The 25,660-nt window shown below is 37.6% G+C and overlaps 1 protein-coding gene across 1 annotated transcript in view; it reads right to left on the bottom strand.

The window, feature by feature from the left end:
- Positions 1-25,660, bottom strand: part of csmd3b (CUB and Sushi multiple domains 3b) — a 553,034-nt gene that overhangs the window by 111,865 nt on the left and 415,509 nt on the right. Inside the window, exons 34-43 of the mRNA XM_053491539.1 lie at positions 17,731-17,934; positions 16,206-16,330; positions 15,810-15,906; positions 10,788-10,892; positions 9,739-9,857; positions 9,549-9,618; positions 3,528-3,644; positions 2,706-2,915; positions 1,588-1,776; positions 513-690 (exon numbers count right to left, since the gene is read on the bottom strand). Of these exons, the coding sequence (XP_053347514.1) occupies positions 513-690; positions 1,588-1,776; positions 2,706-2,915; positions 3,528-3,644; positions 9,549-9,618; positions 9,739-9,857; positions 10,788-10,892; positions 15,810-15,906; positions 16,206-16,330; positions 17,731-17,934 (1,414 nt within the window). The remainder of the gene's footprint in view (positions 1-512; positions 691-1,587; positions 1,777-2,705; positions 2,916-3,527; positions 3,645-9,548; positions 9,619-9,738; positions 9,858-10,787; positions 10,893-15,809; positions 15,907-16,205; positions 16,331-17,730; positions 17,935-25,660) is intronic.

Below are 25,660 nucleotides of genomic sequence, written 5' to 3'. Positions count from 1 at the left end.
AGTCGTGACGGCAGCCGACCTCACCGGCGCCATCTTGGCAAGTTTGACCCTAATGGCTTCATCACCAGGTGTGCTGTATGGTAAGTTTAATTATAAAAAGCTTCTAGATGGAAGTTTGGATAAAACCAAAATTGTGCATGTAAAACGTGAGAGTGGTGAGGCTCTAGTTTTCGGATCTGAGGACCTTGGTTCGAGCCCCATTGTTGGTGGGTTGCCACATCCTGTACTATCCAACCCCTGCATGCAGTGGAGGTCCCATTCGAGAGATTTCAATTTAACATTTGTTATATATTACTGTTTGCAATATTATAAAACTGCATAATCTGTTTTCTCTAACCGGTTTGTCATGCATTTCTTTATTCCAACACTGGACATTTATAATACAAGTAAATCTGAGTATTTTAAAAATTACGATTAATCGCGATTAATCTGTGATTAACTAGATTACAAATTTTTAATCGATTGACAGCACAGATCAAAACATATTCATAAGATGCATACAAGCTCCTTACCACACAGTGATGTAGTCATAAATGGGCTCCGTGCTGAGGACAGTGAAGTTAATGTAGATGCCGTTGCCAGGGGGAACCCTCACGCTCCATACGCAGTCCTGGAAGTTCGGGTACTCGGCTGGGTGGCCAGGCGAGAAGATAGTGCCATTCATAGAAGTAATGTTTCCTCCACATAGTGCTTTAAGGAAGTAAAAATGACATTTAATACATTAGGATTAACTATGATTTCATTTTGAAAGATATACCAGCCAGAGGAAAGTTGCTTTTGCCATAAGCATTCGTTACACAAAAAGAAATTAAGTATTACTGAACCAATGATAAGAATCTACACCATGAGCTTATCTCTCGTTCCCCGAGCCTAGTGCCTATAACAGAAAAGCAACAAAAAGCAGCAACACTGGTTTCAAATTAAGAAACATCACATATTTTACAACTGAGGATATTTTTTTTATTATTATTTTTTTTATATAAGCAAGCCAAGTAATCTGAGGACAGTGAGAAAGATGAAAGATGTCTACAGGGACAGGCAAAGGTGTTTAAGGGTTGTTACACATAATGTATAGGGATATTTTATAGTAATAGCCTTTTTTAATTTATTTAACTTTGGTTTGGAGTGTACTGAACTGAACTGTGTGTGTACACAGCCAACTGTGTGTGTGTAAGAGAGAGAGAGAGAATACTTAATAATTTTGGCTATAATTAATTTTAACTTGAACCTACTGGACAAAAAAAAATTAAAAGTAATGATCGCCATTAAAGAGGCAATATATTTCTGTACGAAATGAAATAATGAGACTGATCTTTAAATATCCTTCCTGAGGGGTTGTGTATAATTTATTTCAGTTCCTTTATAGTCGAATAATTACAAACTGATGACGTGTAACTGTAATTCTGTCTACTGCAGTGAAAAGTTATTTCATTTGAATAACTTTTTTCTTTTATTAAAACAATTGCATTTACACGAGTTAATTTGAATCGTCTTGAAGGAATTGAGTGATACAGAACTCTCCTTCTAATAGACTACGGAGCTCTATTCCCGATATTAAGATCTGTAGTGTCAACATGAACTGGTCACCTTCACAGCGTGGCACAGGGAAGTTCCAGTTGCGACTTGTGCCATGAAGGCAGGTGAGAGAGGTCTCTCCAATTAGGGAATAACCCGGCAAGCACTCGAATGACACTGTCATGCCAACGCTAAAGTCACTGCCAATCACAATGCCATTCCTGAAGGGTCTCGGGTCAGGACAGCTCTGAAGCTGGTAGGCTGAAGACCAGAAAACAACAACATAATGAGCCTACAAGATACTCTAGGCAGACTTCAGTGTAAAATATTCCTGACAACACATGCTAGCATGCAAATGATCCAAAGTAAGATTTCCTTCAAAACTATGAAAATATTTATAAATGCTTAATAATTATACACCCAAATAAAACAGCAAATTAGACAATAGCTAAGAAACTAAAGTAGTTTGAGGGCAAACATGTTAAACTGAGAAGCTCAGAAAGAACCCTAATTACACCCAATAAACAACAGACATAAAACAGCATTAAATGTGAGTTTTCAATATGTAGAGTGCATTTTCCAATAAGTATCTTAGGGTGATATTTGCTGACAGCATGTAGCATGGAATCTGAGAGCTGCACATATTGGTAATCAAACTTATGGATTTTTCTGTGGATGTGTTGCATGTCTGAATTATTTGCTACCTCAAAATACAAACCTGCAACGTCTTGAAATAACTCAACCAGAAAAATCAAGCTAAGCAATAAACCAGGGAACGTTCTCTGCATATACAGAATACACAGTATACGGGATATTGATGACCCGTTTCTGAATATATATATATACGCACATTCACTTTTCCTACTAAACGTTACTTTTGTTCACACTTAAGATGCAAACATGTATTTTAAAGGTTTAAATTAACAAAGCATGATGGCCAGTGGATCGTGATGATGTGAATATATTAAACGATTAGAAAACTCCACACGCACAAAGCACATTCCGTGGAAAAGGTCAGCTATATTAACAGAGACTATTTCATGGACTTCATTTCACTTGTCGGTTTAATCTCTGATTATGTTAGTGTAATTTATTCAGACAACATGTTGAACTACTGTCAAAGAATGTAAACATTTAATGTAAATGTTCTGGAAGTCATGTTTCACAGAATGAGGTAAAGGTGAGCTGACCCTGGTATGTGATGTGGAATCCAGGCTTGTTCTGTGAATAATCACTATGGAAGAAGAAGCTCGTCTCATGGGTGGTGCTGAACAGAGGCTCGGGTATCTGCGGCCCGCTAAACCTGTCGATGACGGTACTGGTCTCAGCTGACCCGCTCCGGATCTCCAGATAGTCATGAATGGCCTCGGTGGAGAAGTTAAGGAACTGCAGGTGGATTCCTGATGGGATACATTACAAGCTGATGAAAACCTCCACTACAGGCAACGTTTATTACACTTTTAAAATTGCTTTGAAGTCATTTTAAGTGAATATTTCAAGTTGCATAAAATGTGCATTTCCATTATTCAATTTTTGGGCACTTGCTCAATATAATAGCCTAGTCTGTACCATTTGTACTGTTGAAGACAAGCAGACAAAAACGAACAAAGAAAAATCCCAAATCCGACTCATTAAAAAGTGTTTTGTTAGCTATAGTATGTACAGTAGATTGTCTGTCATTATACCATGGAGAAAGTCATACATGTCCTGTAATATCTACTAAAACTATGTAACTTGCTTTTAAACTTAGATACAGATAAAGTTAAAACAGACTAAACATTGCTGTAAACATAACATTAGCTTACGTAACTACTTAACTGGCAACATTAGTTCAGTACGGTGTCAACCTTGGCTAATGTTCCTGCAAAAGGAATTGTCTTAAGCTTATGAAATTATTTTTTAAAGGAAAACATTATTTGTTCTATATCCACACCTGACTGAATATACAGTACAGTATACTGTATATGTTCCTCTTCTACAATATATTCAATGTATTTGTCATTTAGCCATACCAAAGCCAATGGGCAAGGTGACGGTCCAGGTGCAGTCAAGGCCACTGGGGTAATTTCCAGGATATCCAGGACTTAAGATCACACCGCTCATTTCAGTCAGGGATCCTCCACATTGAGCTGTGGAGACGACAATACAGAATAATTTAACCAACACTCATCAAGTCATCAATATCATGCTGTGTTATAATGGCATTGGTTAATTTTTAATTTCTATTGCCCATGAATTGTCTTGTTTAATGGTTGTCTCACACTTGCTAGGCTTAAAAAACCCCCAGATTTTTTCTAATGGTACTCATAAAGGAAAAGTTCTTGTTTATTTCAGTAAATAAAGGAAATACATTCTGCTCTTTTTACCATCGGAATCATAATTTACTCTGTTCTGGAGCCAGAGTAACCCATTCGACATTTTAATGCTTTTTCCTAAGATATGTGTGACGAACATAGCCCAGCCCATGCAGTTTCCCTTCACATAAACCTACCTGTTAAATGTGCCAATACATCGATGGGAATACAGAGGCTTGTGTGTGAACTGCCAGACAACAATAAACTACAAGGCATGGCGCTCACACTAGGCAGAGGTAACCTTACTGTGCCACATGTAGGGAGGACATTAAGGAAATCTATCTGAGATTCTGCTTAATTTAAAGATGGCAGATTTTTACAGGTAAGAACCATAAAATTCAAGTATATACAGTACTGACTGTGTAGAAAATAAATAAGTAAACAACCCTGATACGTTAAATTGTATTGTACAAAAAGATTTTCTTATGGAGTAATCTGATTAAACAGAAAGGCACTTCACAAGTGTTGATATAGAGCATAACAGCACTGGGATGTTTACCTATATGTATCACATCATGTTACAGGTGCTATAACAATAGTTAATTACACTGATTGTTAGTTGCCAATACGGTTTAAAGTGGTCTGATCTGTAGTACTGAAAGAAGGAAGAGCAGCTGCCTGCCAAAACCAACATTCAAAACTAGTCACATCAAGACTTAAAAAATTGGAGTTTCTAATTGGAATGTCAGTGGTTCAAGCCCCAGCTCCATCAGAATGCCATTGTTGGTCTCTTGAGCAAGGCCCTTAACCCTATCTGCTCCAGGGGCTTTGTCTCATGGTTGACCCTGCACTCTGACCCCAGCTATGCTTGGATATGCAAAGACAGAATTTCACTGATCAGAAATGTATATGTTACAAATAATGGCTTAACTTAACTTATTTACACCTAACACAAGCAACAAAGCTAACTAGGGTTCTAGGACAAGGCCAAACCACAAATCTCTCTCTAACCCCTGATCAAGCACTACTTTGGGTGTGGAACAAGGGATTGTACACCCTACATAGCGCACTAGCTTTCTATTTAATACTGTTTCATATTTAACCCCAGAAACCTTTAAGTTACCTGATACCATAAAGTGGGAGAAGTCAAAATATAATTGACTTTAATATAAGTAAATCATCAGTTTCTCAGGACTGTCCACAACCTCCATGGTTTATTCTTATCGCCTTTTGGCTGCATAGTACCAGTAAGAATTTTAAACGACTTTCACCCCTGCTAATTACACTAAGTGTCGGTCGCCAGCTCTGGCAGGGATGTCAGGTGCGGAAGGGTACGTGTTAGCAAAATAGCTTGATTAAAAAAACAGACACTTCGACAACTTCAGCTCATGTGGTACCTGGGCAAGGGTGACCAAATTATGCATGGCTACTTAAGCACAGTATGACTTGCTTGTGGGTGGAAATAGGAACAACCAGGAAAACCAGGTTACACAACCATTGGACAAACACCTCTGAATCATTAGATATCAGCATTTCACATAGGCCAGTTTGGCCTCAAATAAAACAACACATTTATCACAGTGATATATCAGTTTTCTCTTGTTCTGACATAAGCCTCATTTTCTTCACACCTCTTTTATTCGTAATGTTAAATAGAAGAGAACCTGCAGTAAAACTGCCTGCAAGATGAAACAACAAGAAAAAAAGCACAACCTGATTGAATTCTAATCCCAATTACTTTTTTTCCCCTAAATAAGCACCTGGGAGAACCAACTATCGGCATGGTCTGGTATGTGACAGTGAAGGATTTATCCAATAGGAAAGCAGTGAAATGTTTAAGGAATGATTAAATGCCGTTTCCTACTTAAATAAAGGGTGCACCAGAGCTTAAAAGTTCCATCTGATAAGGCTAACCGCAGCAAAACACGAGTTAGTGGAAGAGTGTGCACATCTCAGTAATGAAAGAATGCCTTGAAAGGAGGAGAAGCAACAGAGATTTAGAGAGAGGTAAGGATGAAACGCATTGAAACATTGCTGAGAAATGTAATTTTAAGTTTTCCTTGAACAGTAACCAACCAAAGTGCCTTGAAACTTGTTAAGACACACAGTACAAGGTCTTCCTTGATCAGTAAGAAATGTTTCATGGACATAAACCTGACCCTAAGCAGTGTGTAAACTGCAGACATTGGGAACATGTGATGTCCATGTGGAATGATCTGAGAGTGGAAACTCTGATACATACAGTGTGATGGTGTTGATCCACAAATATTTTTTTGCACAGAAAATTTGTTTAGGGATGTAGCCCCATCTTCAGATTAAGACTTTACACACAGACTATATCGTTCTCCAAGCTACTTTTACTCTAATCAAAAAGCATTTACAAAATCTTGTCTTAAAGATATTAAAGATTATGTACAATGTGTTTCAAAATATACAGTACTGAAACGCATCTTGAATGCGCATGTGCGTTTGTCACCCTGGCCAAGGAGAGTGTTTTCAACTGTGAAGATCCACCAAGAACCATGCCTGCATTACGCAAGCAAATCGTCTCCTTTTGCAAGAGTCTGCAGCAACCTTTGTGCCGGCATATGTTGGAGATTCTGTGTGAACGATATGCACACTTCGAACACTTCCAATACACATACCGTGGTAAATCAGCACGCTAATAGTGTAATATGTTATTTTCTGTCAGGAGAAATAAACTTACAGATGACAACAAGGTCATTTTATTTATCTTTTCTTTTCAGTGCTGTATATTTTGGCGGATACAGGTAGTACCTGACTTACAAACATTCAAGTTACGCATTTTCACAGATACGAATGGACGGATACTTCCGGTTCAATGGCGGAAATAGCTCACATGTAGTGTTTGGAAAAGAGATAGATTTTGTCAAGTGGATTGGTATGCTTTACGAATGCTTTATGGTCGGACTTACGAACGAATTGGACTTACGAACGTGCTCCCTGGACGGAACTCGTTCATAAGTCGGGGACTACTTGTACTGTACTTGTAAGACATTAATGGTGAATAAACAAGATTTCCTTGTGCGTTAACTGATGGCCTATGGAAAAGGTCTGTGGCTGTCCATCTCTGCGCCTCTTTCTTTGAAAGTAGTCGGTACTTGTCTGGTGCACAATCTAGCAGATTCTCTAGTTAATTCTAGACCCTTGGCTTATAAGCCTACCCCTAATTTATGATACAAATATCTGGTATGCACAGCAATGTTTTAGCTTTGAGTATTTCAAATAAACAACGAAAGACATCCTCCATTTGGTCTCTTGCCCAGAAGCAGACAGAACACAACAATGCCTACGCATGTGTTTGCACGTCACTCTGTTCTGGGACCCTTACACTGAACAAATCCAATGAAGTGAATGAGATCAATCTAATTATTTTTATTTAGCTCTTTGTGGTAATGCTCGGGTTTATCACGTTGCAAATCAGTGAGTAAAGCTGTCATGACATCAGCTCAGTTCCTCCGCATAATCAAACTGCTGCAGCTATCACTGATCATTATTTCATTCTTGGTTCTCACTCCATAAATGTTTACTCTAGTCTCTCAAAAAAAAGGCCACCTTTTCTCCCACCATCTGCTTATCAAACAGCCATTTCCACTTTCGATTGTTCTAATTAATGTTGATATGCATAATTTTGTTGCCTCGAAATCTAAGTCTGAATATTATTACGCTGACAGGTTATCGTCTCCGCCATCTCTGTTATATGAGCTTCACTCCTGTTTTTTTCTGAAAACATAATCCAGAAATGCATAACAACTATCAAAAGAAATGATATTAAGTGTTTTCGGGATTTAGCTTCTCTTGGCCTCCACTTGAACATAAACCTGCACTGAGAGAAAGACAATGAGAGGATAACCTCTCACATGGTGCGCTCGGTCAATTTAACACATCCGAGTGTAGTATTAACTTTATTATTTATATCAACGAAACCCATTCTCTATAACCCAGCCAGCCATTTAGGAATAAATTTGTCTTATTTGGTGTTATTGCTTTTATTCATATTCATTCAGGCTCAGGGATGTGTTGCTCCTTATCTGAGCAGAACAGAAAGCACTCGGAAATTAGTGTTAAAAAAGTCATATTGTGGGTTTTAGGAGCGCTTTCATTAAAGATGTGAGTAAGCAGCTGGACGATTAATTATTTAGCCTTCCATTTCAGATTTTCAGCATGGCTAGGGGTGAAACCAGTAGGAATCATGAAGCTTTGAGCTGGAGCATCTTTTTAGAAGGGTTTGAGAAAGTCACAGAAATTTATTTTGTTAAGGAACTTAAAATGAGCTTTCAGAAATAACTCGGGAAGTAAAGGATTGCTATGGTTACAATAAAACTCTTAGTCACAATTAGCTTCCTATAGCTGGGAGTGAAAATAAGCCAACACCAAAAAGATTCGGTGGTGGTACAGTACGTACAGTAGTACCAGAAAAAAGGGGGAACAGCTGCCTGCCAAAACCGACGTTCAAACCCAGTCACGGTAGCACTTTAAGCAGGAAAACACACATCTGATAATGGTACGTCATCTTCAGCAACACTTTGCTTTAAAATCTTCTGAATTGTCTTTGAACTGTCTGTGTTGCGTTTCGGTCTTTCGTTACTGCTAGTTAACATGAGGCGACCTTCCACCAATGCGCTGACAGGTTCATGACTCTCACCGTTTTGTTTATGAATAATGTGAGCTCATGCTGACCAGTTTCTAACCTGAAGCTAACTCCTAAATCCCTCTCTAACCCCTGATCAAGTGCACTGAAGGAGAATTATATACCCTATATAGCGCACTAGATTTCCATGTTATGCTCTTTGTGATTCAACCCTGGTTTAAGTGGAGACATAAAAAAACCTTTTTGAGATTTACATGACTGTCCATCACCTCCATGTTTTTTTTTCGTCTCACCTTTTGGCTCCATAATGCTGACAAGAATTTAAAACTACTTTCACGCATCCAGTACTTTGTAGCATAGTACATTTTTTATTTTAAAATACAGTAGGGTTGATTTTAAAGATGCATTCTTGCCAATATTTTACAGTGTATATGTACAGCATTCGGCAGACACCCTTATCCAGAGCGTTTTTAGTTTATTAGACATCAGAGCAGTTGAGAGTTAAGCACCTTGCTCAAGGGCCCAACAGTGGCAACTTGGGTGTGGGGTTTGAACCTGTGACCTTCTGATCAGAAGTCCAACACCATAAGCACTGAACTACCCAATACCTACAGCCATATTTTATATCACTAACAATTCAATTGTATGAGTGCATGAACAGTGGGATCAAAAAATCTGACATCAGATTTTTTTCAACAACGTGAACTGAAGGAAAATCTAACCTCATTTGTACAAATGACTTAACATTGTCAATATTTATATTTGCTTACATTTAAATAGAGACCTATTGCATGCAGTAGTAGCAGTGCATGCAGTAGTTCCGATATGTTCTATGTACAATCCTTGTTTTATTGACAGCATTGAATATTCTAATTTTCTAAGATTGTGGATTTGGGTTTTTCATGAGCTGTAAGCCATAATCATCTCAATTATGACAAATCACGATAGCTTAAACTATCTTGCTTTGCATGTAACAAGTCGATATCATATCGAGTTTCACCTTTTAAGTTGCATTACTGAAATAAATGAACTTTTGCACAATATTCTAATTTTTTTCGAGTTTCACCTGTATGACTCCACTATATGCTTATATAGCTCAAGTGTTTCAATCTGGTAAATTATCATACCAAGACAAAGTGGCACAGGGTAATTCCATCTTCTCACCGGTCCTGGCATACACGTGATGTGAGCATTGCCCTGGATGAAAACAACCGAAGCTACTATAAATACAATTCCATAAATTGTCATATTCATGCATGTTATTACACTGGATTTAAGAAAATTTGACCATATCCTTGAAGAAACATGCCAGCTTACCTGTAAAGAATAACCCTGTTCACATTGGAACATAACTACGTCTCCCACCATGTAGCGGTCTCCCAGTTTAATGCCGTAAGTAGGAGTCTGAGGTTCTGGACAGGAATCGAGGCCGATTGCTGCGGACACATAATCATATGATTTAAAATAAAAAAAGTAACCTTGGAGTGTGCAACTTATTTCGAGTGCATTTGGAGAGGAGGTGGAGATTGTGTTGGGAAAGTATCTAAATTTATGCGATGAGGAGTAATTTGTGCTCATTAGAGCGCCATGCATCTAAATGAGTGTGTGCATAAACTGTATTAATTCCACAGAAGTAGTAAAGTACAAGAATTAAAAGCTCCCAGTGGGGTGAATCTATACAGTACAGTATGTCTCATATTTAGCAAAAGCTGAATAGATCCAAAAAGAAAAAAGAAATCAGGGTTGAGGATGGTGTGAATATAGAAGGTTATAGTTGGGAGCACCTTTAGTCGGCACTTCATGCATATAGAGTCTTATCTGTGCCACCACATGGACTAATCACTTAATACTTTTTTGATTATTCAGTTATTAGTCAGTGTTATGATCTGAGGTTGTTTCAGTTGCTCAGGTCTAGGCTCTGGAATGTTATGTGGTATTAAAATGAAGGAAGCTGACGACCTGAATGTACTGAATGACCAGGTTATCACATCAAAGGGGTTTGATGTCATGGGTATATTCCAGGACTCAAAGTGTGAAAGAGCTGTGCTGGGAGCATGAGGAATCTTTCTCAAACATGAACTGGCGACCACTTTGTGTGCTGTAATCAAATATTAAGGCGTTCGAATGAAATATAAGTGTCAGCTTTTTTTTTTTGGCCAGGCAGTGTATTTAAAATTGAATTAAATAATATTGCCACCAATGCATCATGGCTAACAAATAATTAAAGAAGAAAGAGAGTTGTGATTTCTCCCCTCACGTGCCACAGGTGTTGAATTGCAGTCTAGTCTGCGCCACAGTGTAGTTTTTTAATAAGTGATGAGTGAATGGATCTCAGTGGTGGGTATAAAGCTGCCCTCTGGTTGTACCTGTGTATTCCAGATGGAAGCCTGCTGCTGAAACACTGATGTCAGATACAAAGTTCAGATAGAGGTTGTTGGACGTGCTGTTCAGTAGCTGAGGAATTGTTGTCCCTGAAAAGAGACAATATGTTTTACTTGCTTTAATGAGCATTATGTAACAACACATTAATTATTTAGACAGTTAGACAACCACACACACGAAGAAAGACACAAACAGACAAACACATTTGTCTTATTACTGTAGTTATTGCTACGTCACACCAAAATTAAACTCTGACATTAACCTCTGCAACCAGAAGTACAAAATTTTTTATATGATAAAACCTTTAGCTTTGTAAAACACACTATTTTTTCTAATGGGAACCAGTTAAATGCCCCTTATAAGGTCAACATTATTCTCATGCATCCAACCTGCCCCACTCAAACACTCATGCAACCAACCTAACCCACTCAAACTCTCATGCAACCAACCTAACCCACTCAAACTCTCATGCAACCAACCTAACCCACTCAAATTCTCATGCAATATCCTAACCCATCCAAACTCCTAGCTCCCAACCTTACCCACCCAAACTCTCATGCACCCAATCTAACCTACCCAAATACTTATGCATGCAACCCAACCCACCAAACCCACTTAAACTCACCCTCCCATCCAACTCTCTCCAACCATACACATCCATAAACTCACTCACTCCCATCACACAACCATAAAATTAATCATATAGCTGATATGGTTGCTCATGGGATTCTTTTTGAATCAACTGCTTTAGATTTTTTTTGTGATTACTTATAGTCCTAGACATTCAAAGAAAAAAAATTAAAAAGAAAAATGAATAAATAAATAAATAAATAAATAAATAAATAAATAAATTGCCTTTAAAAGGTTATCAACTGAGATTGGCAATTGCTATGTGTGATTTGGACAAAGCTGAGCTAGAAAATTACTGCTTGAGCAGGAAATGGAAAGAACTGGGTCCATGTGTTCCGAAACAGAGATTAAATATTTAGCCTTAAAAACACAAACAGTAATTTAGCTGTATCTGAATATTATTTAGTGGAAATCAGTTATTATGGCTTTGGTGATCAGTCATAGTAAAAGACAGTTTATTTTCCTAAGTGCTGTTTTTATAAAAATATAGCTTGGTTTATGAATGCTCTTGTAAGCATATCACACAGGTACAACATGCAAACTCCATGTACAGACCCCGAGGTGGGAATCAAACCCGGACCCCGAAGGTGCACTGAAGGTACACTACAGTATAGCACCTTTTACCAGGGACCCACTTTTTAAAAATGACAAACCTTCTCAACCCAATTTACAATAGGCATTATTCACGGTATAAATCATAAAAAAAGTTTATATCATCACAAATGAATGTTACGATCATCTTTATTGCCTTTTAAATATAACTTTACTACCTTGAATTGTAAAACAGCAATTTCTTAGCTGGGCTGATAATAAATTACAACTTTATATGTATGTGTTGTTGAAAACACAATAAAACGATACAGAATAAATGCATTTATAGGTGGAGTTCCCAGACGATCTTATTGTTTTTATTTCCTTATAAACAAGGTACAGTAGGCTAGGCCTATAATCATCATGTCTTTTATTTTATTTTAATTTTAATGCTTATGAGTACGAACCAGTCTGCATGTGTAAGTGCTATTAAACAGGAAAATACTGTAGTTTTAACAGTCAACAGTCTTTTCATTAACCAAATCACAACAACATCTATTCCACATCAAAATCCATGGGGCATTTTATATGCTCTGTGGCTAAGGGGAAAGGTGGCTCAGCCTGCTTTTTTGTATGCCCTTCTAGTCTGGGGTACAAGGTGGACAGTTTCAGCATTCCATCTATTTATGTGCTTTATCTTCATTTTTTTTGTAAGAATAGAAAATCCCACTTCACAGTTATACGTGATTGTAAAAGCCAAGAGATGACAAGCCATGCTAAGAACAGGATATTCAGATGCAATGCTTATCCAAAGTGGAGACAATGCTATGCATTCACGCCTTCTTTGCAGCACTTGATTGCTGCTCAGCTGCAAAAGCTCTGTTTCATCACCACTTGTTAGTCCCAACTCCAGCGGTGACTACGGGTTTTCAAAGTCATAGGGGGTTTGAATCCACCTTTTGTCATTCAAAATGCCATATCCCTTGGTTGTAAAGTAGCGATCAAAATTACCAATGAGTGCAATAAAATGTACCACATATTGTGCTGCAAGTCAACAGGGACCATGTAGAGTCGTGGGTTTGGCCTTTAGAGTCGTGCAAACCACAGATTCAATGACTTTTGCAAGTCTACAACAACATCAAAGCTCATCAAAAAGCTGACTGTTCAGTGCACTGTGGCAAATAATTTCGTCGAGTTCGGGGGTGTTCCTGTATAAGACACTGGGAAACATGAAGTGACTTGGGTTTGGCTTTCAGAGTCGTGCAAGCAAAAGCTTTTTGAAAAGTATGGAAAATCTGGAAAACATCATCGTACTGCAATTTCACATCCAGCAATTTCACATTCAGATTGAGAAGACAATCATCAGTAAACAACTCTCAAGAAGGAACACATGAAATTCATTTCTAAGTTTATAAACTCTAGGCAGAACTATGGGCAGCCAACACACTTATGTATAAAACAATGACGCTACATTCAGATTATCAGCCTGAGGTGACTCAATTCAATTTTTTTTTAATCCCAACTTGAGTCACACTTTCATGGTCCTAGATCGGGACATATATCTGATATGTGGTCAAGCAACCTGGATGAGAACATTCAGATAGGAATTCATGTGAAGTTTTGTCTCTGTGCATGCCTCATGCACTTGCTGACATCAATCCGTGATGGCAGTGCGGGGATTTCACAGTAACGCTAAAACAGCTAAAGCGATGCATCCTTATTTTGGGCTTCAACGCATACAGACTTTTAACTGCTTTCAACCCAGATGCCACAAGCAATGACAGATAGATGCACATGTGTGTGCTGTTTCAGAGGACACTCATGCCAACATTAGACTCAGATAAAAGTCACATGTAATTATAAATGTGAACTGTCTTGATATGCAAACCTGATCCAACCAAAAATTTGAGAATTGAGCAGTGCAACTTGTAATGTGAGCGTAGTCTAAGTCAGTCCACAGCTAATCAAAAAGCTGACTGTTGAGCACAATGCCTTTAATAAAGTTCACAAGACAAATAATTTCGCCCAGTGTTTCGTGGAGATCGGGAGGTGTTCCTTTGCATGCCAGCGCCCGACAGTGAAATCAAACAATGATCCACATGGCGTTCCTGCCAGCTGCCTTGATTTGTTTCACAACTCTGCTGATTCTGCCTCTCACATTCGCAGCCCCATCGCTCATTATGCCTTTACAATTGGCTCAGTCTAAACCGCACTTGGTAACCACGTACAGTAGTTAAAATATTTGTTCTCCTGTCATTCCAGTCGGAATAGTCAAGCAACATAACAAGTCTTCCGCAAATTCACTTTCCAACACGTAAATCATCACATGACTCTACAACCTCGTGCCATCTGAGACATCTGAGACATCTGTGGTTGAGTTGGATTGAGAAATACCCTGCTGCCTTTAGCCTTGAAATAAGCTGTTTCTCAAAGTCATCTGCAATATCCTTAATTCTTCAGCAAACAGTGTTGTCACTCAGGGGGGATGCATTTTAATTTTTCCATTGACTTTTTGACAGTGTGCTAATGATGTCTATTGCGACAAGCAAGATTAGTTTTATCTCTCCTGCACCCTCCTCTCAAAGAAATCCAGTGGTGTATTTGCCAACTCATGGTGCATAGTTTCATTTACGGCATTTGACAGACTCCCTGATCCAGAGTGACTTACATTTTTATCCTTGCTCATGGGCCCCTACAGTGGAAACTTGGTGGCTGTGGGGTTTGAACCCGGGACCTTCTGAACCATAGTCCAATGGCTTGAGGAATGAGATACCCCTGACTACCTTCTCAGCATCTTTCCACTTTGGTCACCTTTAAACTGCAATTTCTTTGCTGCATAAGACCATACTTTCAAAAGTAGTCTTCTTTACTTGGCAGCTGGTTCCTCCTGGTTACCAATCCGCCCTTTCCATCAGGGTTAATGACTATCTTGATCCAGGCTACAGTACCTGTATGGTTTATGCCAACCCTGATCAAGGGTAGCCAAAAAGCTGTCGGTTGGTTCCTGATCACCTTGACTTCCATTATGTGCAATTGTTTCCTTGACGTTAAGGTTAGCTGGTAGGTGGTCTTTAGAATGAGTGGCCTTTTTTATTAGCCAACCATGCTTTTTAAAGCTAGATTTACTCTACTCTAGATCATGTCAATGGTGACCCAAATAAAATCTCCTGTGGGTCACGATCTACGTTACCAGTTTTTCTATTTCCCAATTGTTGCCGAGGATTCTACCCAATTTACAAGGCACCATGGGTCAAGCTTGTACAGGCAGCAGCGTAATGGAAGCTAGCATTGTTCCTCACAGTAAGATAAAGGTGCAGATTCCAAAAGCCCTCGCTAATCAGTGTATCCTCTCCCGCTGCACCTATTGACTGACACACATTGATAGCTTACCAGGCCCGTGGCATCACTGTGCCTTGCACTAGTCACTTTGATGGTGAACAAAACACAAGCAGCGGAACAGTCGGCGGTATCCGATAATAGCCCCGCAGTTAAAGAGAATTAATTGGCCACTCAAACACAGCATGATGGCTGAAAAAGTTTAGTATCTCGAAAGGTCGGGCTGTATAATAAGACAAAGTTGACCATCAAAGCTTCTGAATTTGTTGGCTGATTTGGTGAGAACAAAAGTGTTAATGAGAGTCTCATGACTCAATTACTCAACTTGTGTTACTCAAACAAGAAAGATTAGAGAGCTATTTAAAGACTACAGTAGGAAAAAAGTGTGAACACAATTCAAAAATACAGTAAGTCAAGGTCTGGCATGGAAAAACCTGGAACGGTGATGGAAAACAAGATTTTACAGAGTGCTTGTTACGAATTTTATCTGCATAGAAGCATGTTCGTACCTGAATAGCTGCCCAGTCTGGGTGCGTTGTTGTCAGCTCCATCATAAAAATCCAGAGAATCCCAATTGTGTTCAGTAGCAAAACTCACCACTTGGATCTGGAAAAAGGGACAAAAAAAAAAAAGAACCTCAATTGTACTTCGTAAAATTCAATGCCATGATTAGGTGCTAAAAAAAAAAGAACAATATATTTCCATAACTGAGAAAGCACAATTCTTAAACTGAATGAAAAGATCATACATCATGCCCTCATCATTTGCAAATTCAACATTTGCCCCATGCATAATAAATTAGATACTGATAATTCCTTTTATTGGAGTTAAACTTTTTTTTTTTTTTACATCACAAACTGACAGTGCAAGAAAGGTTCATTTGAAGGACTCGCTTCTTCTCTCACCTGGATTCCGGCTCCCTCGGGCACTGACACCTTCCACACACAGTTGAGATTGTTGTCGTACGGTTCAGGGTAGCCTGGGGACAAGATGGTGCCCTTACGTGCCGTCAAAACCCCTCCACATGGCACTGTCAAGGCAAAGCCCGAGAGAGAGGAGATCAGAACACGCATTAGCACACCCCTTAAGAAGCAGACACAGTACTGGATAGGATTATTGGAGCAGGACTTGAATGGCAACCCTTATCAAAGTGAAATAGAGAAAATGATTGTCTCATCCAGGTTAACGATTACTGAAGATTTGGGAGAAAAACAACAGGTTCAATAGCGTGTGATGTTAGTTTAGAAGTAGATATAATGAACCAGAAACATGCTCACGGCTGGGAAATGCTCAAACTCAAAGGCTCTAAGTGGTGAAGTAACTTGTACTTGAGTTAAATAAAGCAGAACCAACCCCTGCTGATTTTTCCAAAAGACATTTACATTTCAAAAAGAAATAAAAAATGTTTGGATGCCCTTGTGGGTTGAAGAATATCATGTTTCGAACTTTTTAGCCTGATCATTTTCTCATATTTTCACGTATTCCGTGGTATTTATTTGGCACATGTAAAAATGTGCGCTTCAGATTTCAAATGACATTTAACAGAGTGACATATGCCTGTCTCACAGTGAAGAAGCCAGTCTAGGCAAGTGTCCCTGTTTGTAAAAGCCGAAGCGCGGCTCTGTCAATAATAAAAGCGTGGGCTGCTATCTTACTTTGCCAGGACTTTTTTTTTTTTTTACGCAGCCTTGGTATGATGCTATCTGTCAAGGGCAACCTGGAAAAAAACTGAGGTCAAAGTCAATCACTTTAAGGAAAAAAAAAAGGAGCTGGTCAGGACCTGATTTTAGTGATACAGACATATGCATGTGTGTGTGTGTGTGTGTGAGTGAGAGAGAGAGAGAGAAGATATGATATGGAAAAATGCTCAATATATCTGTGGCAGATGGTTAAATTATTAAAGAAATTCAGTTCACAGCAATTTCTGGCTTATTAATATTTTAACACCGATATACAGAATGCAGCACGCGTGCAGGTAATCACCGGAACTTTGCAGTTTCTCAACTAAGTAAACTGAGTCGAACAGAACAAGGCCAGGCCCTAACCATCTTGTGAAAACTGCAAAACGTAGACAGCCAAGACACTGCCAGGCTAGGATGTACTGTAGAAGTACAAAATATTCACCTAATTAAATAAAAATGCGAGTGCTCCACCGAAAGTTCGCCCCATTCATCCACCCACGTCCTGCTTCTCACTTTTTAAACCTGACTAATTGCACAGTTCAGGGGGAAAAACTGCGTTAAGCGACTTGTGTGCAGCGTCAAGCTTTAAGCTTAGAGCCTGCTTCAATCTTCCTGCTAGAACTGCTAATTAACTCTCTTCACCCCTAAATGAAACTGTGACGGTGCACAGTTCCTTTGTAAGTGCTCCGGTTCTCTTCTCTTTTAAACCGTATCGAATAGCGACCGAAGAGATGACTTGACAACTCACCCATGCAGGTGGGCAGGGTGTCGTTCCACTGTGCCAGGGCATCGGGAACTGTTTCACAACGGATAGCCGTGGAGCCTTGCAGAGTGTAGCCTGGGTTGCACTCGAACATCACGGCTGAGCCAACAGAGAAGTCGTTGCCAATACGCTTGCCGAAACGAGGTTCGGGTACTGAGCTGCACTGTGTGGCGCTGGTCCGAGGTACGGCTGTAAGGGGGAGAAAAAAACAGGCCTCTCAATTTTGGGCAAAAAAATGGCAAGAATTTTTTTTTTATTTTTGTCTGACTTGGTATGTATACTATATGTATATATATACACACCAAGTCAGATTTTTTTAAATACGTAATCATGAAAAGAAAACCTTATAAAAATATTTAAATTCTGAATGTATTGTTATATGTTATATACTGATATACAGTATAATATTATGATAATGATATGATAATATTATTAATAATATATTATTATAAAACAGTGAGGTCAATAAGTATTTGATCACCCTGTGAAGTTCTCTTACTTAGAAATCATGGAGTGGTCTAAAATTTTCAGTATAGGTGCATTTTCACTGTGAGAGAGAGAATCTAAAAAGAAAAATCTGGAAATCACATTGTATGATTTTTTTAACAATTTATTTGTGAATTACTGTGTCAAATAAGTATTTGATCACTTGCTTATCAGCCAGATTTCTGACCCTCAAAGACCTGTTACTTTGCTTTTAAATAGTCCAGCTACACTCTGCTCCTGATTCTAAATTAGTAGCACCTGTTTGAGGTCGTTAGCTGTCATAAAAACACCTGTGCACCCCACCATCAGCCAAAGTCTAAGTAGCAACATGCGGTATCAATGATGCTAAGAACAGTGAAGAATCAGCCAAGAACTACACGGGAGGAGCTGGTCAATGCCGTGAAGAGAGCTGGGACCATCGTTTCCAAAACTACTATCAGTAATACACTAAGACGTCATGGTTTAAAATCTTGCATCGCATGGAAGGTTCCCCTGCTTAAGTCAGTCCAAGTCCAGGCCTGTCTGAAGTTTGCCAGGGACCATCTGGATGATCCAGAGTCATGGGAAAAAGTCCTGACCAAAATAGAACTTTTTGGTCTTAACTCCATTCGCCGTGTTTGGAGGAAGAAGAAGGATGAGTATCATCCCAATAATACCATACCTACAGTGAAGCATGGGGCTGGAAGCATCATGCTCTGGGGGTGTTTTTCCGCACATGGGACAGGACGACTGCACTCTATTAAGGAGAGGATGAACGGGGCCATGTATTGGGCCATATTAGGCAAAAACCTCCTTCCCTCAGTCAGAGCATTAAAGATGGGTCGGGGCTGGGTCTTCCAACATGACAATGACCCAAAGCACACAGCCAGGAAAACCAAGAAATGGCTCCGTAAGAAGCATATGGACTATTTAAAAGTAAAGTAACAGGTCTTTGTGGGTCAGAAATCTGGCTGATAAGCAAGTGATCAAATACTTATTTGACACAGTAATTCACAAACAAATTGGTAAAAAAAAAATCATACAATGTGATTTCCGGATTTTTCTTTTTAGATTCTGTCTCTCACAGTGGAAATGCACCTATGCTTTTGTAGAAAAAAATTGTAGACCCCTCCATGATTTCTAAGTAAGAGAACTTGCAAAATCACAGAGTGATCAAATACTTATTGACCTCACTGTATACATCATACTATTTTACTTTTCCTGAAGTGTGTTTAATTTTTTTGGCTGACTCTGTAAGGAATGAATAAAGCACACCAGGGTGTGATGTTATAGGAAAGTAATCAATGCTGAGGTTAAAAAAACTAAACAAAACAAGTATTAACAGTTCTACTACTTTATAAAAAATTAAATATAAAAAAAAAAAACAGCAACACTTTTTATCCTTTTAAGATCTGTTGATTATTCAGCTGGGATGATGCAGAATGTCTGCCATAATTCGCCGAGCATTAAAATCATCCTGCGTTTTGAGTTACTGCTGTTATTACAATCACAGCTGCTGTTATGGAGAATTATACAACACCTTCGGACCAATCAAATTTAAGAATTTAAGAACGCAGTGAAAAAAAATCTCCTACACTACATTGATGAATTATTGAGACAAGATAGAGCACTTGTACTGTATAGTGAGAGAATGGCATTATCTGACGATACCTACACTGGGCCTTCATTAAACATTCATAAGCCTTTCAGAAAGCTTTTTAAAAAGCAATGCTGGAGGATTTATTTCAAGAATCGTGAAGTCTATAACTGTACTGCCTTGAGTATTATTATTAAATAACTATTCTAGGCTACTGTATTCATTCCCCAAGTTATTAGTTCGTATACTTAGTTTTAATGCATCTTTGGTTAAGTATTCTGTTATCATATTTTTTTTAAATTAAACTGCTCAAATCTGTATCTAACACTACTGATTATTTTTTAATCTTAAGCAAAGAATTTTCACACCAAATACTGACTGTGTTTATTTAATTACTCTTTAGTGCTCTTTACAAAAGTTTCTTTTTAATGGAGAACATTTTTCTTAAGCTTTGTTTTTTTTTTTGCATGTTCCCAAGACTGGGAAGTAAAACATCTGGCATGGTGCTGGGGTTCTGGTAACTTTGTCACACTCGCTCTTTTTCCATTTTCATGCAAAACCCAGGAGACGATTTTAGTTTTTTTTTTTTTTTTCCCATCTGAACAATGGTCTGTCATTCATTATGTTGCTTTCTTTACAGGCATGTGAATATACCTCTGTAATGTTATTTATTTATTAGTTTTTAATGTATGTTTGGAAACAATGAATGGTTTTGTACTTCAAAAAGCAGACATGATAAATGTATAATAAAATTAGCAAGATAATACCTTAGGCCATACAGTAAATCATGGGAAAAAATTAATATTGTGAAATATATATATATCATTACATATATTTCAAGCCTTTTTTGTTTTCATTTGAATGATTATGGCTCATGAAAATCAAAAATGCAAAATATTTAAATATTTAATTTTGAGTGAATTAATATTCATACAGAATAAAAACAGTGCATCTCTCAGTCTAGTTCAGCACATGCATGGAGAAGTTGTCAGACAGTTATCCAGAAGATGATCGACAGCCTCCTCAAGCAACAGGGATGACAGCCATAAGAAGATTGTCAAGCAAAGCAGATTCAAGAAGTGATTTCAAGAAACTTCACAAGGTGTGGAATGAGGCTGGAGTCAGTGCATCAAGAGCCACCATGAAAAGACATCTTCTGGAAATGAGATACAACTGTTGCATTCAAATTATCAAGCCACTCCTGATACAGAGACAACATCAGAAGCGTCCTACCTGAGCTAAAGAACTGGATCATTTCTTAATGGCCCACAGTCCTCTTTTCAAATGAAACTAAATTTAGCCAGAGTGCCAGTGCAATGTGCCAAAGTCTGAAGAACAGGGAGAGGGACAGAATTCAAGTTCCTTGAAGGAAATGTGAAATTTCCATAGTCTGTGATGATTTGGGGGGGCGTATCATCTGCTAGTGTTGGTCCACTGTGTTTTATCAAGTCCAAAGTCTATACAGCTCTCTTCCAGGAGATTGCAGAGCTCTTCATGCTTCGGGTCTGCTGAGAACATTTATGAAGCCTCATTGTCAATGATAATACTGTGCTTGATTTCCCAGCCAACTCACTTGACTAGAATCTATGGGATATTTTCAAGAGGAAGATGAGAAACATCCAACTTAACATTATGGACGAGTTGAAGGCTACTATTAAAGCAACCTGGTCTTCACTTATGCCTCAGCAATGCCACAGGCTGATCGCTTAAGGAGGCCCAGAAAAAGTACTGACATACACACTCAAACATTAATTTATGTATTGCAAATCATGCTTGATTGATCCTAAGAAATATTGCAAGGACTGTAAAGAAAGGCTTGAAATATTTCACATGCAGTGTAATAAATCTATAATATATCAAAAAAAAATTTTTTTTTTACACAATATTATATTTTTTCGAGATGCACTGTATTTACATACACACATACAGTATAGGAATTCCTTAATGAATCCATAATAAAATTAAAACAATTTTTTTTTAAAATATAAAGTCAGAAGTGTTTTAAATAATATCTCCTCATTAGTAATGACCTGCGCTTTTCATAAATCCCTATGAAAATGTATACTCTACTCGTAAATGTCACTATAGGAAACCTTCAAATAAAGTGTTAAAGCGAATTCAAATGCGAGGTTTTTAAATGAAGCTGCAGCACTGAAGATAATGTATCAGCTGCTTTTCAATAGAATAAATAAGTGAGGATTTTTTTCTAATATAAACTGTGTGGTTCATATTTACATGTTTAATAATATGTGACCCAAAGGAGCTGCAGAGGAATGAGACTGAGAGCTGCTATAATTCCACCTCCGCAGTTTCACTTCAACATATGTTTTTTAAAGAGAAAGTCCTGAAAACACTTCTCAGTTATTAAGGAAACAGCCTTGAAAGTGTGAAGTCAAAGACTTTTTTTTTCTTTTAAAACATTGAAGTAGGAAATGTATAAGGAAAATGTATGGCTCTTACATTCAGTGACAAAATGCTGGGTTTTAAAGTTATCTAACAGAAATGAAAACACTGTACTGTACATCCTTACACAGCGCAGTTATCCCAAACCTACTCTATTTGTTAGAAAATACCATGCAGAGGCACACACCAACACTACAAGCAGCCAGCTAAAGGATTACTTTTAGCACACCAAAAAGTGCCAGAGGTGGTGAAAGCCTTAAAAGTATCTTAATGATTTGACCAGTGAGAAGTAATGGAACAGATTAGCATTTTATTGACAAAACCAGCTGAGTAGAAAGACATTGAGGCGCAAAGTTTACATAACACAGTGGAAGACCTAAAGATCTGTTAGACATCGCTGTCTCATCGCCAGAGTCCTGAGTGACCTGAGTGGCTCACGTATATACGAGGGACGGTCATAAAATTTGGTCCAAACCAAGGCGAAGCTTCGCACTAATGCTCATGAAGGGGGTTCACCTTCTTCATGACATGCGCTCGTCCATTCAGCTTACGAAACAGTGAAACCTGTGGGCGACTTGAGGTACAAAATTCTGCCTCATCACTTTCACCCTCTCCCCCCGACCGCGCACCCAGTGACTTCTTCCTCTTCCATCACTTAAAGAAACCACTTCATGACAGACATTTCAAAGACCACGATGAGGTTACCGAGGTGGAACTTTTCCTCAAGAGCCAAAAAGAAAGCTTTTTTGAAGACAGTCTCCACCAGTTAATCCATCACCTTGGGTGGAGGAGATGTAGACAATGTACGTTTTCATTACTTTATTTTTCTTAGCGATACATTTCTTTTTTATAACCGCCACTCTAATGGCGGTTATAAAAAAACATCCTGGTTATTTACTCTGACTTTAATTTACTAGATTAAAATCTTTAGCACTAAGTAAACGTAAATTTAAGTATTTTATCACAACTAATCATATTATTAAAACACTTAGATTTACTTGTATTTATTGCTGTCAATCGATTAAAAAAAATTTTATCTAGTAAATCACAGCCATTGTTTTAGATGCCACTTTAAACTTGTAGGTTCTCATTGTAAACAGTGCAGCATTAGTTATTTACATTATTTCATCAGTTTTGCCTAATTCCCATAGTGACAGCTATGTTATTCTTATAATACCTGGATTCATGTTGCACTACAAAACCTTGTTTTTTGATTATCCTCCTATAATACAGTAGCATGCACCATCATTAATCATTCCTTTCCCACAGTACCATCGCAATTAGCAAATGATTGCAATTATATTTATTAAAAATATGATACCTATTTTAAATATATTTCTTATAACATTTAATGCTGAAGAAGTTAGCCCCAGTAATATCTCCAGATCATGTCTCTGTGTTCAGTTGCTGGGAAATAAATTGATGTGAAAGCAGAGGTGTGTGATCCCACTACTGGGCAAACAAGTCCCTTCTCTACAATAACACTGGTACAGAGATAAAACAGACTGTACAACTAAGGCATTTTTTATAGTATACAAGTACTGTATACAAGTACCCCAATAAAATGATAATATTTAAACATAGCAACCTGGCTAGGCAAAAAAGAAATGCTTATAAAAAACCTCAAAGGCATATATCCTTGAGTGTTTACTTTTTATATAAACCCTTGCCTCATACTGTGGAGTGCTACATGACAAATATATTTATTGCCAAACCTTGACAGTCTGAAAACAAGTGGAAATGTCTTTTTCTTTTGGCCTTTGGTGAAATATAATAATAATAATAATAATAATAATAATAATAATAATAATAATAATAAACATCATCATCATCATCTGAAAGGTTTTGTATGGTAGAACCCTGCTACAGAAGACTGAAACAGAACACTAACACTAGAGACTCCTTCCAAAAATTATACATGAGATAAAAATACTGGCATTATATACTATATACTGTGTATATATTCTTTTAATTTTTTTTACGAAGTAGACAAAATATTAAACACATTTAATCAGTATACTGGAAATACACTAAATGTAATTTAATAAGCACTTTAAAAAAAAGTCTCTGTAGATTAAAAAAAGGCCCAAAATATTGTTGGATGACAGCTGCATATTAAAATTGGCTGAAATGACAGATTGATAAAAGGCTGTGACTTGTTTTACATCAGCACAGTGGTTTAAAACTCTGCTTTTAAAATGCTAAGTCAATTCCCTGAGTTTCATTAGTATGCCAGTTATACCGTGTTTAAATCTTACTGCTGCTCGGCTAATGTCGCGTTGGAAGGATGGGAGCGATTATGGACTACAGCCAAAAGCTGTGCTCAAACAATTTGGCATTAATGTGACATTTCTCTAGTTAGCACCAAAACATTTGTATTTTAGCAGCAACACCGGCTAAATATGAAAAATGCAGCACGCTACTTGAGGTGTGAAATAACAAATGTAATTACTTGTTTTTATGTAATTACATCTCTTTTTTTACTTTCAGTATTTCAATTGAGTCGTTCTTTCATCTAACACATTTGACTTTTCTTCACTACAGTAAAAAACTTTGCTTGCTATCTTTTCAAACACTGAATCCAACAGCTTGAACAGACTTTATTTCAATTCCTTAAAAATCTAAATTACAAAAAAAGTTTGATGGTTTAGAGAGAATGTAGATTAATGCCCATTCCTGTGGGTATTGAGACAGGAGGTTATAAGCATTGATCTGGGATGTTATCTCGGAGTTATCATGTTAGCTAAAATTAAACAAATAAAAAAGATAATAAAATAAAATAAAAAAGGTAATAAATACTCTATATGGTAACTGTTGCCAGTCAGCCTTAGTTAATGTTTTCCCATGATCTTAGGTTCTTTGGTAAAACTACAAAAAGTCCCCCAATATTCAAGCTACGAACATGGCAACGGAACAGAACGTGTTCATATGTAGTGGACTTACTGTACCGGTAATTTCCCATGATTAATTATAATTAGTATTATTTGGTATGAAAATGTTGTTTGTTTAATGTTCATATACGTTCATACTTTTATTTAAGAATTAATACTTTTGTACTTTGACTTGAGAGAAAAACTTTAAGCTATACTGTACTACATATTTTTAACAGGGTATGTTGAAATTACACTTTTCTTTGAGTAAAGACTTTGGGTGCTTCCACTTGTTCTGCTTAACAACATCCTATATATGAAATGACATTGTAAAATGACGTAAATCCACTTTGGTATTTATTTATTTTTTTTGCAATTTGGGTTTTCCCCCATAAGAAGCTAAAAGTATTTAAAACTAAATGTCTTGTGCATTGTCTCTTTGAGTAACAGGGATGTTTTTGGTACAATTGCCAAAATATTAAATGCAAATTATTTTGGTCATATCAGTGTAAATTTCATATGATTTCGCAAAACACTACAACACCACCTCACACTGTTTTATCACAAGTGATACATTAGC

The sequence above is a fragment of the Clarias gariepinus genome, chromosome 3, assembly GCF_024256425.1.
Source record: "Clarias gariepinus isolate MV-2021 ecotype Netherlands chromosome 3, CGAR_prim_01v2, whole genome shotgun sequence".
Classification (NCBI taxonomy): Eukaryota; Metazoa; Chordata; class Actinopteri; order Siluriformes; family Clariidae; genus Clarias; species Clarias gariepinus.
This window is presented reverse-complemented; position numbering and strand designations above follow the sequence as displayed.